This window comes from Phocoena sinus, chromosome 1, assembly GCF_008692025.1.
Source record: "Phocoena sinus isolate mPhoSin1 chromosome 1, mPhoSin1.pri, whole genome shotgun sequence".
In the NCBI taxonomy this organism is placed as follows: Eukaryota; Metazoa; Chordata; class Mammalia; order Artiodactyla; family Phocoenidae; genus Phocoena; species Phocoena sinus.
The window spans coordinates 140599026-140618446 of record NC_045763.1 but is presented as its reverse complement, the minus strand read 5'-3'; the positions used below and the strand labels follow the sequence as shown (position 1 = coordinate 140618446).

Genomic DNA, 19421 nt, shown 5'->3' with positions numbered 1-19421 from the left:
CCCTGCAGGGGATTCTGATGCTCGCCAAAGTCTGAGAAGCATTGGGATGAGGACATCCATTTCCTTCAGAAATTCTTTACAACGGTAGGGAAAAGACTCGCGAAGAGAATGTGATTCATTCGCAATGCTTGGGTTTTGTTAATCTCAGGTTAGAAGGAAATTTATAAGGAGATTTAATCCAGCCCTCTCTCTAGTATTTGAATCCCTCCCTTCCTCCCTTTTTCCCTTCCTCTCTTTCTTTCCTCCTTCCTTCCCTCATTTCTTTTCCCTCTTTCTCTTTCTATCTTATGTGCCAGACACTAGACCAGGGATTGAGGATGCAGTGATGAATGCGAACGGCAGTCTCCTGTCTTCCTAGAGCTTACAGTCTAGGGAAAAGGCATATTAAAATGATTATACTAACAACTATGAAATTATAATTGTTCTAAGTACTATGGTGAGGAGGTACACAATGTCATGATAGTGTATAATAGAGAGATTTAAGCAAGTCCGTACACTTTCTACAAGGTAACTCAGCCCTGATGGAGCACTTCCTCTTGGAGGGGAACTTTTGACAACTTATTGGAGCCTATTTCACTCTAAGATAAATCTAAATGTTAGAAATTTTGAGTCAAAATATTGAGTCAAAATCTGCCACACTCTACTTTGGACCCTGCTATCCTGACTCTAGTATCTGGAATCTACAAGGAACAAATCCAGTCCTCTTTTACATTGCAGATCTTCACACAGATAAAGAATTCTTCCCTCTAGTTTTTTTCTTTCCAAGGCTGTGAGATTCCTCATTTACTTGGTCTTCTTCAGAATACTCCACTTTTTTTCTTTATTTTTAAATTTTTTGTAAAATATTCTGTTGCTCAGCATGAGCTGGAAGTATATAATGATAAGCTCAGAGTGGTGTATCTCAGAATCTATCTATAACCATCATTGTCTTTGGTATATTCCACATTCCTGTGGTCCAACCTCACCTGCTTTACGTACGACTGTATCACACCACTGACTTGTACTGAGCTCACAGTTAAGTGAAACCCTGGTTACCTATCTATCTCTATCTGTCTGTCTGTCTATATATTACCTTTTCCAAGTAATTGAAAATGTTTTCCTCTAAGATGTCAGTAACATCAGCCCTTTAACCAGCACCCATCATTTAGGCTATTTACCTACTTCATTATGTTTGTTTGCATTATCAACTAATCTAAATTTCTTCAGTGTGTCAGTCAAAATTATGCAAAGCTCTAATATTTGTCTTGCTAAAATCTAGATACAGGATGTCTCCAAAGTCAAAGGTAGCTATTCTACCAATGTAATTTGTTTAAAGGAAATGAGGTTAGTTTGTCTTCACTTGTTTTAGTAATTTCCACTTCATTTTCTGTGTTAACAAACAGCCTTTTAATATTTATTGACAAGTCAAAAATTCATGAGATGTACCGCTTTTAGCTAGATGAAGCATACAGTTTTTCTGCGTGGTTAAAACATTCTATCAAAACAATAGAAACACCTTTTTTCCATTTATTTAAGAAGTCTTTTATATTCTCAGAGTGAGTTCTCGTATCTTTGTATTTTCAACTAGAGTAACACCATTATAATTCATTCTGGGGTCCCTGGATCTTCAGGAGGTGTACATTCTTTCTTGGCTTATTCCTCTTCTCTTCCTGGTAGGTCTGTGCTCACTAACACAGACATGGTTTGGCCAGTAGATGAATATTTTCTTCTGGCAGTTTACAGAATACTATTCAGGGACTTCTAAGTAAACCTGGGGCTAGTTCTCATAAGAGTTATTATTTACAATTTGGTAATAAATATTTGCTTAAGTTGGTCATGAATAAATAAGTTTTTAAATAAAATTAAAAACTTTTATTACCATTTCATTAGAACAGACATCATTCATTTTTAATCCCAATGAGAGGGTTTTCTTTTGTTTTGTTTTTAATAATGCACATCACATTCTATCTTGCCCTCAATCTGCTCACTAATTAAATGAGTGGTTTGGACTAAATGATCCCTGTGATATAGTCAAATTCTAGAATTATATGATTCTAAACTTTGAGAAGGAAATAAAATTTAAAATAACTTTATAAAATGGATGGCTAGTGGGAAGCTGCTGCATAGCACAGGGAGATCAGCTCAGTGCTTTGTGACGACCTAGAGGGGTGGGATAGGGAGGGTGGGAGGGAGGCTCAAGAGGAAGGGGATATGGGGATATATGTATACCTATAGCTGATTCACTTTGTTGTACAGCAGAAACTAACACCACATTGTAAAGCAGTTATATTCCAATAAAGATATAAAAAAATAAAATAATTTTAAAGTTAAACCACCACACACACACACACACACACACACACACACACACACACACCCCACCTGTGCATGTAAAACTGATGAAATCTGAATAAGGTAGCTAGATTGAATCAGTGTCAATTTCCTGCTTGTGATATTGTACTATAGCTTTTGCAAGATATTTCCACTAGGGAAAACTGGGTGAGGATATGTTGGATATCTCTGTATTATTTCTTATAAAAATGTGAATGTACGATTATCTCAAAATAAAAAGTTGAAAAAATAAAACCATAGAGTGTTATAACAGGACATTGGAAGCAAATAGGCCTTGCTTGTCCATATACTAGCTGAAATGGATTAGTTAACCTTTCTGAAACTCAGTTTCTTTGTCAGCCTTAAAGTGGGAATATGAATTCCTACCTAATGGGATTATTGGAAGGATTATATGAGACAGTGTGTGTAAACATCTCTTATGGTTCATACTCCATGATAGTATTCAGTAAATGCTGGTTACTTTCCCCAGGGCTGCTTCTGTGCTCTGGAAGAGAAACTAGGACAAACAGCCTTGCTGCAGGTCTCCTAAAAAAAAGACGACATATGACCTGAAGCTGAAGACAGTTTGGAAGCATACATTGGTGAGATGAACCCCATAGCAGTGTAGTGAGTAATGCTGTTACATAACTTTCACAAATCACCAGGCAGATCAGCTAACATGGCTTGGCACCGTTTACTAATAAAATAAAATAACAAGGCAGCTTCCAAACCCAGCCCGAGTCAGGGAGTCCCAACACAGCAGCCAGAGTTAAAATCCAGGATGACTACATAGGCCTTGGAGCTTTGGCGTTTCAGTTGACTCAGACATGCAGTAAATCCGTATAAGTGGAAAAAAAACAAAAACGATTTCTCTCTGGCTGGCCCCCTGAATAATTGTCCCCAAGGGGCCTAGAGAAGCTTTCTTTCCCTTGCAAAAGTCCTTAATCATGTCTCCCAAATATGAGCTTTCCATGCAGCTGCACAGATGAGAACTAGGGAGGGACTAAGGAAAATAGACATGTCTTGGTCCCGAGGATGTGATTGTTGAGTGAATGGCCAAGATGTGTCTCCCACATGTCGCCTAAAATGTTTAGAGTTTCCCAGAGCTCTGTCCTCACCTTTGATCTGATGAATGTTTTTGTCAGTGAGTTGGATAGAAACACAGAAGGTTAAGCCCACCAAATTTTCGTATGATACCGAGGTAAAAAAGGGAGTCTGGGGACAGAATTACAATTTTTTAATGATTTTGGCAGGCTCTAGGTCACTGAACTCATCATGGTAAGTTGTACTTTAACAGGGGTAATGTTAAAGCCTGCACTTCAAAATCAAAAGCAGAAGTATAGGTTAGAAAAGGCTTAGATTGACAAGGGTTTTTTATGAAAAAGTTGTAGGGATTTTATTGGACTACAGGAAATGTATGAGCCAACAGGTTGCTATGGTTGATTAAAAAAGAGGTTAGGGGCCAGAAAAAGGAAAGTAATCTTTCTACTTTACATTATTTGCACTAGTTAGACAATACTCTTTGTGTTGTATTCAGTCTAGGTCCAAATTTAAGAAAGATATTGACAGATTCAAATTGGTCACTAAGGGAAGGAAGGAAAAAGGAGGGCCAAGTTTTTAAAAATCCCCAAACTATATTGTTTAAAGGATGATTGCAGGAAGATAAGGATACTCAGCTATCTTTTAGTTACCATATGGAAGAAGAGTAAACTTGTCTATTTTGCTCTGAAAGGCAGAAGCAGGATTAATGAGAGTTCATGGAAACAGATTTTGGCTCAACAGAAGGAAAATTTTTCAAATAATTACAGCAGTTCAGTGACAAAAAAGACTATTTCATTAAATTGTGAACCTCCTGTCACTGGAAATATTCAAGCTAAGGCTGGACGGGTGTCTTAGGGATTCTGAAGTCTCCCAGCATTGAAAAGAGCTTGGGGTGGGTGACCTTTGAGATCAGTTCTAACTCTCATAGTCTATGATTTAAGTAAGCATGAATGCCAAGGCTGCTTATGACATGCCAGAGCCACTTTTTCAACTCTTGGCTCTGATTCTGACCAGCTGTGTGACCTTCAGCTAAGAAATTAACCATTTCTTCTTCCAGTTTCCTCATCCGTAAATTGAAGGAGCTGGATTTAATGATGCCTAAGTTCTCCCCAGCATGTCTGTCTCCTTGAGCATCCTCATGACTATAGCATGTTGGAAAAGTAGAGTCTGAGCTGATGCCTGCCATTTTTCTAAGTCAGCTTGCAGGAGAGGGCCGAAAGACCAAAAACCATTGTTGATTCTGGGGGCCATGGAACTAACTCTCAAGTTCTTGTTGGCAGGAGCATGGGTGATTATGATCCCAGAATCTGTTCCCATGGGATCCGTGGCAGGAAGTAGATTAAATAACTGAAAATCTGGTTTCTTTCAAACACCTGTACATTCTGGCTGAGTTCAGCAGTGCCTTGGCAAACAGCTTAGAAGAAGTGAAGATCATATGAGCATTGCATTGTAGTTCTGTCCTTTACAAAGCAAACCTTTGTCTTTATTTCCTTAATGATCTGGCAGTTTCTATTGGACTTTGTTTATAATCATGAGAACCAATATCCATAAAGCAACTTATTACGTGACAGATAGTGTTCTAAAAGTTTTATATAAATTACTTTACTCCGTTTATAATCTAAAAAATCTAATGATGAAATCAGTGATTAGGTCCTTTTTACCATAAGGAAAAAGAGTAGTTAAAATCCAGTGTAAGTCTGGCTTAATGGTAGAGTCCAGAATGGAGATTCATGCCCTTATTTTTTTAAACTTCATTACTGCTGTTCGATGACTGTAATTTCCTTTGTGGTCCATTTGATTGCTAATACTTTTTTTCTCTGCCTATATTAACATGCCTCATCCTGCACCACTGCTGCATTCTAGCTCTTCCACTTCTTCCTTGACTTCTCTCTGGCTCCCACATCATTGCCTCCAAATCTCATTTCTTCAGTTATTTTCTCCAAAGGTCTTTGAAAAAGCAGCCATCAGGGGGAGTATCATAGTTTTCTTTACATATATATGTATATAGATATAGATGGTATGGCCATGATTTCAGATACCTCCTCCGGTTACTGAGGTCAGCTAGGGGAGAAAGAAGTAAATTGATGCTTCTTGTAAGGACTTGAAGAACTTAAACCTCATTCCCAGGCTCGTGGGTCTGGCAATACTCACTCCATCTAAGTACCACATTTTCTTCCATCTCTTTGTTTCCTTAGGCTGGAAATGAAAACAGCTGTTAAAAATAAGAGCACATGAGTCAGTTTTGAATCTCAATGTAGTAATTACAGTTTCCATCTCAATTGGTATAGTTCCTTCCAGTGTACTGAGCCCCATATCACAGCCCCCTTGTTGCCAATTTTATATCAAGACCTTAACTTGTGTTTTCCAAACCTCTAAGATTGAACACGAAATCAATTGCCAAACCAAATAAATAAATAAATAAATGGCAAGGAAGAGAACACTTCAATTTGAAAACCTGATTCTTGGGACATGCCTTTTTTCTGATTTACAATTTTTTTTTTTTTTTTTTTTTTGCGGTACTTGGAGATGGAGGCTTTGGGAGGTAATTAGGTCATGAAGGTAGAGCCCTCACGTTGGACTTAAGCCCTTATAAGAAAAGGCTCGCTCTCTTGCTCTGTCTCTCTCCCCTCTCTCTGTCTCTGTCCAGACACTGGATCTGCCACTGCCTTGATCTTGGACTTCCAAGACCATGGTATTTTTGTTAGAGCAGCCCAAACTGACCAAGAGAATTTTCATCACATAAAACTAGCTCATGGAGGATACAGTGATAACCGAATTATAGAAATATTAGCAGGAAAGTGAATTTTAGAAATAATCTAATCTAAAAATAAAGAAATCAAATCTTAGAAAATGGAAATAAAGTAGACAAAGTGAAATGACTGAAAGGGTCAAGTCTCCTGCCTCCTGCTTCTCCCCCAGTAGGACACAAAGTTCTCTTGCTAATAGCATATGATCTGTATTAATAGGGCAATATTAGATAGGTCAGTTGAAGGCAGCTGATTCGCTGGGGGGGAGGACCTTCAGAGCTTTAAGCCAGTGGGATTGCTCAGTCAAGGACTCAATGGTTGATTCGGGGACTGAGCAGAACTAAAAGAGGATCAATCTGCTCTAAAAGGGGACAATCAATTAATGGATTGTAGATGACTCTTTTGAGATTGGCTTACTAGGTCATAAACCTCAGGAACTTGGAAAAGAGAAAATACAACTCAAGGAATAGCCTCTATATGAGTACAAGCAGGGCTTCCCTGGTGGCGCAGTGGTTGAGAGTCTGCCTGCCGATGCAGGGGACGTGGGTTCGTTCCCCAGTCCGGGAAGATCCCACATGCCACGGAGCGGCTGGGCCCGTGAGCCGTGGCCGCTGAGCCTGCGCGTCTGGAGCCTGTGCTCCGCAACGGGAGGGGCCACGACAGTGAGAGGCCCGCGTACCACAAAAAAAAAAAAAAAAAAATCCTATACCATTGGGTATCCATTCCTTTGTGGTAGGATATTACCTCTCAGATAAAACACCTTTTAAAATCCAATATGTTTGGAAAGGGAAATCAAAAAACTAGTATGTGAGGTAGTATAGCGTAGTGCTTAGAAGCAGGCTCTTGGGTCAAACTATCTGAGTTCATACCCTTATTGGTATATGACCTTTGGCAATTAATTCACCTTTCTGTGCTTCCTGTGCTATAGTCTCCTCATCTACAAGCTGGAGATGATAATACTCACCTCAGAGGTTTCTGTGAGGTTTCAATGAAATATGTAACATGCTTAGAAGAACAGTATCTTGCTATATGTGTTAGCAATTATTATCCTTCATTTGTATAAATCAGCCTATTATATTGATGTCCTTTTGACAGAAAGTTGATATCAGGTCACAGAGAAATTGGAGTTTTATTTGGGAAACTGGGAGGGGATACCTTGGGTACATGAGGCACTTTGAGGAATAGTCTGCCTTACTGAGGTGTTATAGTTGGTGGCATAAAGCCACTAAGTGCCTGGGTGTCTGAGGGAAATACAAGAGAGATAAAGGGGGATAGATTTGCTCTGGTCATAACCAGCATGTCTAGTAACTCATAGAATTAATCAGCTGGTAGAGTGAGCAAGTCATGTGATATACACCTGCAAATGAATTTGGAATTCAGTACTTGCTTAACTTTTTTGTGTCTCATAATTCTATCCCTTGTAATATTCAGGTAATGCTAGGTCTCTGGACCATGGCAAAATGTAAAATAAAGTGGTTTTGTTTGCTAAATGCCCTTGCCTCTTTCTTTTAGATTACATGAAGCAGACGACATTTGAAGTCCAAGCCTTTTTAGAAGCTGTGCAATTCTTCCGACAGGAGAAGGGACACTATGGCTCGTGGGAAATGATCACTGGGGATGAAGTCCAGGTAACATGGGGCTCAGACTTTTGGATCCTATTCTCCATCTGAGTGGTAGGAGGTCAGGGTCATAATAAATAAGCAAATTTAAAAAGTTGCAAGCATGGAAGATGTGGTTCCAAAGGCCATTTCTCTCATTGTCTAGAAGCGTTTAGTCAGCAAACTATTGGACACCTTCTCTAAAGACCTCCAGACCAGACATTAAATAGGGCAGCCCAAAATACTGCAACTGCAATGGAAGAGCTACTTCCAGTTTCTTTCTGGAAAATGCATATTCTCTCAAATGACCTCATGCTTCCAGACTAGAAGCAAATGTGAGCAGTGTGGCATAGTGCAAAGTGTGTGGTGGGGCTTTAGGTCAGAAGACTTGGGTTAAAGCCTGCCAACCTTATTTAACCACTTTTAGTCTCAGGTTACTCCTCTGAAAAAAATAGGAATGACAATGTTTGTGTTGCAGGGTTGTGAGAATTAAATGAGATGTTGTTGGAAAAGTATTTGGCAAATAGCTGTCTTTATCTATGGAATGATTTATAAAGGAAGTAATTAAAGGAAACAAATTTTGAAAGCATTAGGTAGTTTTCTATGTTCCATTTACCTTTTCTGGTACTCTATTCCCTGTGGTCCAGTATAATTTTCCAAGACCCTGATTAAATGTCAGTCATAGGCTAAGTGTCTTGGTTGGTTTGGTACCAGGCACTTTGTTACAATCTCCAAGGAGACTGTATTTCATGATGTGACCTCATCCTCCATAAGGACACCAATCACACAGCTGATTCAGCCAGGAAGAGGAGGCTGGGTATGGGCATTATTTAATTAAAGGCATACAGGGTCCAAGAATGCTATTCTTTAATTTCCCCTCATATCCCAGAATAGCAAGTGTGAAATTTGTTATTAGGGAACAATATTTGGGAGATGCCAGATGGTGTCTTGTCTTTGTATGGTCATTAAACATCTAAAGCCAAAATCATTTTCTCATGGTAGTGGGCTGTTCTTTACTGTTTTACCATATGACTCAGAATCTTCTCCTCCTCCTTCTCCCCCTTCTTTTTCTTCTTCTTCCTTTTTCTTTTTCTTTTTTTAACATCATTATTGGAGTATAACTGCTCTACAGTGGTGTGTTAGTTTCTGCTTTATAACAAAGTGAATCAGTTATACATATACATATGTCCCCATATCTCCTCCCTCTTGCGTCTCCCTCCCACCCTCCCTATCCCACCCCTTTAGGTGGTCACAAAGCACCGAGCTGATCTCCCTGTGCTATGTGGCTGCTTCCCACTAGCTATCTACTTTACGTTTGGTAGTGTATCTATGTCCATGCCACTCTCTTACTTCGTCCCAGCTTACCCTTCCCCCTCCCTGTGTCCTCAAGTCCATTCTCTAGTAGGTCTGCGTCTTTATTCCCATCCTGCCTCTAGGTTCTTCAGAACCTTTTTTTTTTTTTTTTTTTTTTTAGATTCCATATATATGTGTTAGCATACGGTATTTATTTTTCTCTTTCTGACTTACTTGACTCTGTATGACAGACTCCAGGTCCATCCACCTCACTGCAAATAACTCAATTCCATTTCTTTTTATGGCTGAGTAATATTCCATTGTCTATATGTGCCTCATCTTCTTTATCCATTCATCTGTCAATGGACACTTAGGTTGCTTCCATGTCCTGGCTATTGTAAATAGAGCTGCAATGAACATTGTGGTACGTGACTCTTTTTGAATTATGGTTTTCTCAGGGTATATGCCCAGTAGTGGGATTGCTGGGTCATATGGTAGTTCTATTTTTAGTTTTTTAAGGAACCTCCATACTGTTCTCCATAGTGGTTGTATCAATTTACATTTCCCACCAGCAGTGCAAGAGGGTTCCCTTTTCTCCACACCCTCTCCAGCATTTATTTGTAGACTTTTTGATCATGGCCATTCTGATTGGTGTGAGATGATACCTCATTGTTTTGATTTGCATTTCTCTAATGATTAGTGATGTTGAGCATCCTTTCACGTGTTTGTTGGCAATCTGTATATCTTCTTTGGAGAAATGTCTATTTAAGTCTTCTGCCCATTTTTGGATTGGGTTGTTTGTTTTTATGATACTGAGCTGCATGAGCTGCTTGTAAATTTTGGAGATTAATCCTTTGTCAGTTGCTTCGTTTGCAAATATTTTCTCCCATTCTGAGGGTTGTCTTTTGGTCTTGTTTATGGTTTCCTTTGCTGTGCAAAAGCTTTGAAGTTTCATTAGGTCCCGTTTGTTTATTTTCTTTTTCTTTTTTTTTTTGGTGGATTCTAAACTCATTTATTTCCCATCCTGAGACTTACTCAAGAACTTTAATCAATTCTTGGTTTCTGATATTTGGAGGAAGCACATCCATTTATACATCTGAGAGGATTAAGGACTAGCCATATTTATGCCAAAAAGAAAAATGAAAGCATAGGGGAGGCTGAACCACTTGCCATTGATTGGCCTGTTATATAAACATGCATATTTAATAGATATACCAGTATTAAAATGCCATTGTATGGTACTTTTTATGTTCAAATCCTAACTCTGTTCGTTTTATCAATCTCATGAGATATGTAGAGCAGTTATTATTTCCATTTTGTAAATGAGAAAACTGAGGGAAGAATAGAGCGATTAAGTGACTTGCTCAGTTTTATTCATTCAACAATTATTTATTGAGCTGCTGTATTCCAGGCAGTATGCTGGGTGCTAGTGAACCAGAGGTGGACAAGGCAGCATGGTCCTTGCCTTGTGGAGCTGATTGTTTTGGTCACATACTAAGTGGATAACTGGCAAAGCAAATGATGGCTTCCGACTTCTGGTGCAGTGAAAGATCAACATCAACCATGGGGCTATACCAAGTTAAACAGTTATTTAGCTCCTTGAGTTTAGCCAGGGTACTTGATTTTTTCTTTCATTTGAAATCTCACATCAGCTCACATTCCTTCACGATTGCATTGAAAGCAGGTACTAAGTCCTTTCTGGGAGTTAAGTATTGAGTTTGTTTTCTTTTGTTGACTTTCTGCTCTTTAGTTTGGGCTGATAGGTGTGAATTGCTCTAAAGTGTAAAAGAATGAAATGACTCATCCATTGCCATCGTGGTGAGGCAAGACATACCTAGAAACATCCAGAGAACAAGGCAGCCTTAGCAGTGTGTGTGGGTACATATGTGGGTCTGTTCATATATGGACATCATAAAGCATTAGCACAAAGCAGTCACAGGAAGGTGTTAATTTTGCTGTATAAAAAAAGTACCTTAAAGGGGAAAACAAAACAAAACAAAAACCAGAGAAGAAATCAGTAAAATCTGGAGTTATCAAGTGACCCAATATGAAGTTTTGCTCCCCCAGGAATCTAAGTTTCTTTGGTGAAATCACAGACTCATCAGGTGTGGGCACTGGAAAGGCATTTCAGGATAATTTGTCCAGTACCCTCCAGGCGAGAGAAAGAACATTCAGAGAAGTTGGCCCACGTCACAAAGCCAGTCTGTGAAAGATACGCGTTTTGAGCCATGTCAGGTGATCCTTTAAGAAGCTGGTAAAAGGAAATAACTTTCAAGACTTTACTGTGTGGGGCCTGGTGAGGGTAAGCTTCACTGTAACCACTTGCACATGGAGCTGAAGCAGTGTCTGTCCTACGACCCACAGAAAAAAGAGGTCAGCGCCCCAAAGAAGCTACCAAGTAGTTAAAGAAAAGGGCATAGCATAACTGAGTTTGAGAATATGACATCTTTTGTTTAAAGCACTGAATTTATTTGCATTTTTTCATGTCTGCTAAGAACTTCATCATAACACAGTCCTAGGGGACTGTATTCAGAAGATTTTCAGCATTGTTACATTATTATCTTCCTAGTAATGACTCACACAGCTAGTATGGCATGCCTTCGTGGTGATGGTTATTTTAGGCAAGTGTCTAGGCAAAGCAAATATCTTAGAATAACTTGCCTGACAGACTATTAAGGTGAAAATATTTGTACACCAGTAAAAGCATCAATATATTTTCTACTTAATAAAAAATGTATCAAATGAAGTCATGAGGGAAAGCATTTTGTAAAATGTAAGTACAAGCTATGTGGCATACTTATTATTTGCCTTTAAATTAACCAGATGGGCCAAGAGAACAGTTCAAAATTCCCACAGATCACAGTGGTTTCAAGATCGGAAGACTATCCACATTTTTTTAGGCCTTGTCCATAGGTTGTCTTTTGTCTAATCACCTTGGATGCGACCCATTTAAATGGATTCTTTCACCCATGGTTGCTGAGTAACACAAAGGGCACAAGGCCAACAGCCTGATCAGACCATGGGGCCAGCCTCAGGAAGGAGGGCAGTCTCTCTGGGCCTCACACCTTCCTCACAGCTGCAGCATCTGGAAGGTAACAGGTGGTGTGGCCTTCAGGGAGCGGGCCTGCGTTTCTTGGTTTCGATCAACCTAATGCTGGGTCTGGTTTCGTACATGTGTGGTGGAATTTTTAAATCTCCCAGTTAAATCCCAGCAATTAAATTTACACCCCCCACCCCCCACCCCCGTTTTTAAAGCACGAGAGATATCTTTAGGTTCCTTATGGTAAAACTCAGTGGATTCTATTCTGAAGAGGGAAGGTTGGGGAAACTCCTTCATTAGTACGATTGGTTTTATTAGATTAGCTACTTTCTTTTCGATAGCCCCAGGGCTTTGGACCCTGCTCATGGAGGGCTGACCAAGGTAAGGAATCTCAGAGCAGATCCTGGGCAGGTGAGGATCCTCACAAGGTCAGGATGTGGTGGGGCTGACGTTTACAGGAGGAAGAGCTGTTGGGATGAGACAGAGTTGGCCTCTGCCTGCCCCAGAGCTATTCTCCCATCACCAACCCCCACCCCCCACCCCACCCCCCCACCCCCACTTTCAACGCGCTCCCATCCCCCTCATTTTTTTTTCCAGACATATTTCCTTTCCAATCCCTTAAGTTATAAAATAGAACCAAATTTCTTGGAGCATTGTATGGGAAAGACTAAAAGAAAACTATAAGCCCACCCAGATGGAATGTTCTTTTTCTTTGGACGGTATAATGTTTTCATCTTTCAAATCCCTTTCACACTCATGTTCAGATTCAAGCCAATCTCTGCAAAAGGATGAATTTGGACAATTATTATGATTCTTGAATTTAATACTTTTAAACTAAGACAATATTTCCCATTGATTTGAAGTTCTGGCTTCAGTGTCCTTACTCTCTCAGCTCACTCTCCCCATGCCAACACTTCCATCACTCTTGGGCAGATGTGTTCCAAACAAGAATTTACTCCACTGGGCAAGATGAGGTTCATGAATTATTGATGATGTACTTGAACCTAATTTTTGGACTTGCTGATTTCTATGGAGTTTGCACATGTCAAGTTCCTCTTAAACTCCTCAAAAATGCTGCTTCACCTCAGCATTTTAGGAAAGACTTGGGAGCAATATTTTTTTAAAAACACCCTGAAAACTGTAGACAACCCTCGCCTATATTCTACTCATCCCACCAATGTCCAGTTGTTCCAAAGTATTTGTTATTCCCTTCTTTTTCTAAACTTTAAAGAAGATGGAGGTGGGATTCAGGGTGCAGTAGACACAAAGAGCATGAAGACGCTTAGATCCCAAGAAAGCTCCAGGGGAAATGACGGTCTCAGGGGATACAGACAAGAACTCAAGCCACCAAAACCAAGCCTGACCCCCTTCACAGTTTTGCTAAGGATACCCTTATCTATAATGGAAGTTCCCCCTCTTATCCTAAATGGGCTAGATTCTTCTAGTTTGACTAGTAGAAGTTTGAACTGAGGAATTTGTCCTTTCCAATGGGAAAATGTCAACAGGCGTGACTGTTCCTTGCAGATATTTAAGAACGTTTACCGTCTAGGATTGTCTTCCTAGAGATTTCTGTGGCCTCAGACCCAGAGTTAAACTATCAACCTAACAGATTTCATGTAGCCAGGACGGGGTTGGCCAGTCATGACACCTTCGGTTAGCCTGATGCTGAGATTTAGGCGTCACCAACTAAACCAGCTCTGAGGCTGTCTTCCTCTTGACAGATCCTGAGTAACCTGGTAATGGAGGAGCTCATGCCAACCCTTCAGACAGACATCCTGCCTAAAATGAAGGGGAAGAAGAACGACAGAAAGAGGGCCTGGTTCGGTGTAAGCGATGATTTTGCCCTGCAGCTGTGCCACTCAAAATGAACATGCCTTTCCCTTCTCTTTTTAGGTTTTTTTTTTTTTTTTAATATGTAATTCCTTCCCTGGGTGGAGAACTGCCCAGTCTGCTCAGTCTCACTTACATGAGGACTAATCCAAACAGACTCAAACTTTGAAAGGCAAATTAGAGTGTGTGTGCAGTTTTGTTTATGTTGCGATTGTCTGCGATTAACCCACCCGCCTCTACTTGACTCCCTCAGGTGCTGACGCACGACAGAGCCCCAATTTATGTGTTGTTCTCTGTTGCAGCTCCTCGAAGAGGCCTACAACCTGGTTCAGCATCAAGTTTCAGAAGGATTAAGTGCATTGAAGGAGGAATGCAGGGCTCTGACAAAAGGCCTGGAAGGCACCATCCGTTCAGACATGGATCAGATTGTGAACTCAAAGAACTTTTTAATTGGAAAGATCAAAGGTCAGTGGAGATAATCCATGCTCCTACAAACTAAATAAGCTGTGTATCTAAGGCTCCATCACATAGTGAGAATTCCTAGTTTTAGAGGAGAATTACATGAGGGACTTGGAAGGAGATGATAACACTTGAAATAGGAGCGTGCTGGTGGTGCTCTGAAGGGCCTCCGCATGGAAACTTCAAGGACACAGGGTGGAGGAAACGTTGCTGCTTGCCTTGTAGTGGTGCCTGTGTATCCTGATCCTGCACCGCTCCCGTTGTAGCACTTCTCATACCAAATTGTAATGGCTCTGCTCCTGCCCTCTCCCTGCTGTAAGCTCTCGAAGAGCAGGGCCATGCTGCGCTGGTTCACTCAGGTATTCCCAGTGCCTAGTACCATGCCTGGTATATGCAGACTCACAGTGAATATTTGAATCAGTGAATAATGGATTTTCCTTTAACAAGAAAAAGACTTTGGGCTTAGAGTCAATAAATCTGGATCCTACAGATCTTCCTCCACTTATGATGGGGTTACATGCCAATAAACCCATCATAAGTTGAAAATGCATTTAGTACATCTAACCTACCAAATACCATAGCTTAGCATAGTTACCTTAAACACGCTCAGAACACTTATATTAGCCTACAGTTGGGAAAAATCATCTAACACAAAGTCTCTTTTATAATAAAGTGTTGAGTATCTCACTTAATTTATTGAATACTGTACCAAAGATGAAAAACAGAAGGTTGTCTGGGTACAGAATAGCCGTCAGTGTATCGGTTGTTTACCCTCGTGATGCGGTGGCTGATGGGGAATTGCGGCTGCTGACACTGCCCAGCATCGTGAGAGAGAATCTTACTGCTTATCACTAGCCCCAGAAAAGATCAAAATTCAAAATTTGAGGTACAGTTTCTGCTGAACGCCTATTGCTTTCACACCACTGTAAACTTGAAAAATCGTTAAGTCAAACCGTCCTAAGTAGGGAACCGTCTATAGTCCCAGCTCTAATGGTAGATGGTCATGTGTGCTCAGGGAGGTCACTCGACTTCTATGTGCCTCAGTATCCTCCTCTGAAATCACATGGGAGGGCCCATGAGATTGGGGTCAGCAAACTGTGGCCCTTGGGCCAAAGCTGGCCTGCCGCCTATTTTTGTAAATAGCATTTTATTGGAAGACAGCTGTGCCCACTCATTTGTGTACTGGCTGAGGCTGCTTTCATGCTACAAAGGCACTGTTGAGTCATTGGAACTGAGACCTTAGGGACGGCAAAGCTGAAAATGTTCAGTATCTGGCCCTTGAAAGAAAGAAGTTTGCGTGTTTCCACACAAGAGAACTTAGATGACCTCTGAGGAATCCTACAGGATAAAATTCTATGGTTCTGCATTCCTACATCCCAAAAAGCACACCACACTGAACATCATTTCAGAGGGAAAGCACGCCGGCTCACCTGCGATTGTATATCAGCAATCTTCTTATATAGTCAGTTTTCAAATTATTCACTTACTCATTCATTCAAAATATAGTCACTAAGTGCTTTCCGAGCAAGGCGATGGAGCTTTAGCAGTGAACAGGGAAGACCCAGTTCCTGTGCTCAAGAGACTTAGAACCTAATGGGATTTTCTGCTTGGTGGATTATCCTCTGCACTTCAGGCCCTGTTCATACTGCAGCCCAGCTCGCTCCAGGCTCTTCTAACAGGTCCTCCTGAGAGGAGGTTGGAGGAGGCATAACTAGAGCAAAGGAGTGTGTGTCTGAATCTGTTGTTTATCTGTTCAGGTGATGTCTTCTAAAACCAGATATAAATTAATTTCAGAGTGTTTTCTGTTTCCTATTATCCAGATCTCTTATTCCTTTATTAGCTCAACAGATCTAGAGTTGACTGTATATTGAAATGCTTTATACAGCTTAAAACTGCCAACACCCAACTCCTGTGCCCGGATACATTTTGTTTGTCTGGAGCTGAGCTGAGCCTAACAGTGGCCATTCTCATGGCCTGAATTAAACCGGTCTCTCTTTCTCTCTTGCCTAAATCTCTGTGGCTCCAGTATATTTCACATAAAATGGAAAAATATTCTGCCCTGGACTAGTGTTTGTTTCCTAAAGGAAGCCTTGGAAGGAAATCGCGATCAGGTCTTTTTAAAACGGAATATGAGAAACACATTGTAACCAGGCCTCTGGTTCTCTCCCTTTAAAACAAGAAACTGCACATCAGGCTGCATTGATAAAGGACTTTGGATTTCAAGAAAAGAACTTTGGGAGTATTGAAGTAGCAATCTCTCCATTTCTTCCCATATGACTCTTGAGAGTGAAGCAACTGGCTTAAGTTCTGCCCCACAAATACCGACTCATTTAATAAGCATTTATTCTGCTCCTGCTGAATACAAGGTCTTTGAAGAGACAAAGAAGAAGACATGATTTTACAAGTAGAAGAGGATAAAAATCATGTCACAGATACTGAAACAGAAGGAAAAATATTATAAATGCCATAAAAGAGACAAGAACAGAGAGCACAGCGGTTCCCAAGCAGGAACCATTTCGACTTCAAAAAACCGTGTGGGCTCCTCACAATGAGAGTACTGTTTTGTGTCAGTTGATGGGAAAGAATGGTAATGCTAACAGGTATAGTAAAAGCTAACAGTTACTGAGTACTTCCAGAGGGTCACATAGGGTTCTGAGCACTTTGAACACAGTGAACTCATTTAATCCTCACCATAACCCTCAGAGTAATGACTCTTATGATCCCCATTTTACAGATGAGAAAACTGAGGTAGAGATTAAGTAATTTGCCTGAGATTCCAAAGGTAGAGTGTGACAGTCAGAACAAACCCAGCCCCCAGCCCCAGCATTTTCTCTCTTAATCACTCTGCTCAACTGAATTAATGTATGGCTCTTGAATTAATGTGTCACAACACATGAATCATTACAGCAGCACCTCTGCATCCTTGAGAAATAGCAGAGCATACCTGTGTGGGATGTAAAATTTATTCGATCATTAAGGAAACACCAGCAGACCATAGTTCAGGAAGCTGTGTGGTGGTTCCGGGCATTAGGCTGTCCTGAGTAGGTGAAATTTAAACTTGGCCTTGAGGGCTTCCCTGGTGGCACAGTGGTTGAGAGTCTGCCTGCCGATGCAGGGGACACGGGTTCGTGCCCTGGTCCGGGAGGATCCCACATGCCGCAGAGCGGCTGGGCCCAGTGAGCCGTGGCCGCTGGGCCTGCGCATCCGGAGCCTGTGCTCCGCAACGGGAGAGGCCACAACAGTGAGAGGCCCGCGTACCGGCAAAAAAAAAAAAAAAACTTGGCCTTGAAGAGGTGAGTAGGATGTTTACAAGCAGAGGTGGAGGAAGGAAGGCACAGGTGAAAGGAACACTGAATAAAGGCACAGAGAGGGGGCTGGAGCACATGGTGGTACATAGGCAAGGGGGGATCAAGCAGAGAGGAGCATGGCCTTCCACGACCCCTCCCTGTGCCTCTCTCTGCCCCCATGCAGCAGCGGACATCAGCCAGCTGCTAAATCTTTTATGTATATTACCCGTGTTCATGATTATTCTGAAATTTCAATTAGACACTTTTCAAATAGTTCTTCTCTCAGAGTTAATTTATAAATAATTCATTTATCTTCCTGGCAAACGATTTTGCATTTTGGTATCAAGTAAGTTATTTTTAGGAGTCAGATTGTTTCATATTTGAGTCATACAATAGAAAGGGGTTTTTCCCTAGTAATTGTATGACCTGGTTAATATTTTATATCTCAAATATTTGTGAGTTACTCATAGTATCAATAGTATTGGTCATCTCAGATTCTCAGAGTAAGAGGCAGTCTGACCCTCTGTAACTCTGTGAAATATTTCTGCAAATTGAAATAAGAATGTGGCCATTTGTCTCACCATAAGCAAGTTATTTGCCAATAAAAATAAACAAATATATTTGAATTATAATTCTGGATCTGAAAATTAGGGCGTGACCTTGGTTGAATCAACTAACATCTCCAGGCCCCCTTTTTCACATCTGTAAAATGAGGGCCTGGACACTGAGATGAGTTTGTACTTCTTTGATCCCGTATGAGGTTAGGTGACTTAAAGAGTTCCGCAAAGCTAGACTTCCATCCACACAGTGAGCTCAAGCCTCTTCCAACTCAAACTTCCTTTACTGCATTGCTGCTTCCAAACCTGGTTAATCATGAGAATCACCTTAGCACTTAAAAATAAATGCAGATTTCCATGTCGTATCCAGACTTACTGAATCGGGATCTTTACTACGCTTCTCTTTTTGACCCACCTCCTAGAGAAATGGAAATAAAAACAAAAATAAACAAATGGGACCTAATGAAACTTCAAAGCTTTTGCACAGCAAAGGAAACCATAAACAAGACCAAAAGACAACCCTCAGAATGGGAGAAAATATTTGCAAACGAAGCAACTGACAAAGGGTTAATTTCCAAAATTTACAAGCAGCTCATGCAGTGCAATAACAAAAAAAACAAACAACCCCATCCAAAAATGGGCAGAAGACCTAAATAGACATTTCTCCAAAGAAGATATACAGATTGCCAACAAACACATGAAAGGATGCTCAACATCATTAATCATTAGAGAAATGCAAATCAAAACTACAATGAGATATCATCTCACACCAGTCAGAATGGCCATCATCAAAAAATCTAGAAACAATAAATGCTGGAGAGGGTGTGGAGAAAAGGGAACCCTCTTACACTGCTAGTAGGAATGTGAATTGGTACAGCCACTATGGAGAACAGTATGGAGGTTCCTTAAAAAACTACAAATAGAACTACCATACCACCCAGCAATCCCAGTACTGGGCATATACCCTGAGAAAACCAAAATTCAAAAAGAGTCATGTACCAAAATGTTCATTGCAGCTCTATTTACAATAGCCAGGACATGGAAGCAAGCTAAGTGTCCATCAACAGATGAATGGATAAAGAAGATGTGGCACATATATACAATGGAATATTACTCAGCCATAAAAAGAAAAGAAATTGAGTTATTTTTAGTGAGGTGGATGGACCTAGAGTCTGTCATACAGAGTCAAGTAAGTCAGAAAGAGAAAGACAAATACCGTATGCTAACACATATATATGGAATCTAAGAAAAAAAAAATG

General features: G+C 40.5%; 1 protein-coding gene across 3 annotated transcripts in view; it reads left to right on the top strand.

Moving 5' to 3' along the window:
- The window catches only part of NIBAN1 (niban apoptosis regulator 1), a 172131-nt gene that overhangs the window by 132643 nt on the left and 20067 nt on the right, over positions 1-19421 (top strand). For all 3 annotated transcript variants that reach the window (XM_032603338.1, XM_032603328.1, XM_032603346.1), the window contains 3 exons: positions 7611-7726; positions 13751-13855; positions 14162-14324. In XM_032603338.1, the coding sequence (XP_032459229.1) occupies positions 7611-7726; positions 13751-13855; positions 14162-14324 (384 nt within the window). The remainder of the gene's footprint in view (positions 1-7610; positions 7727-13750; positions 13856-14161; positions 14325-19421) is intronic.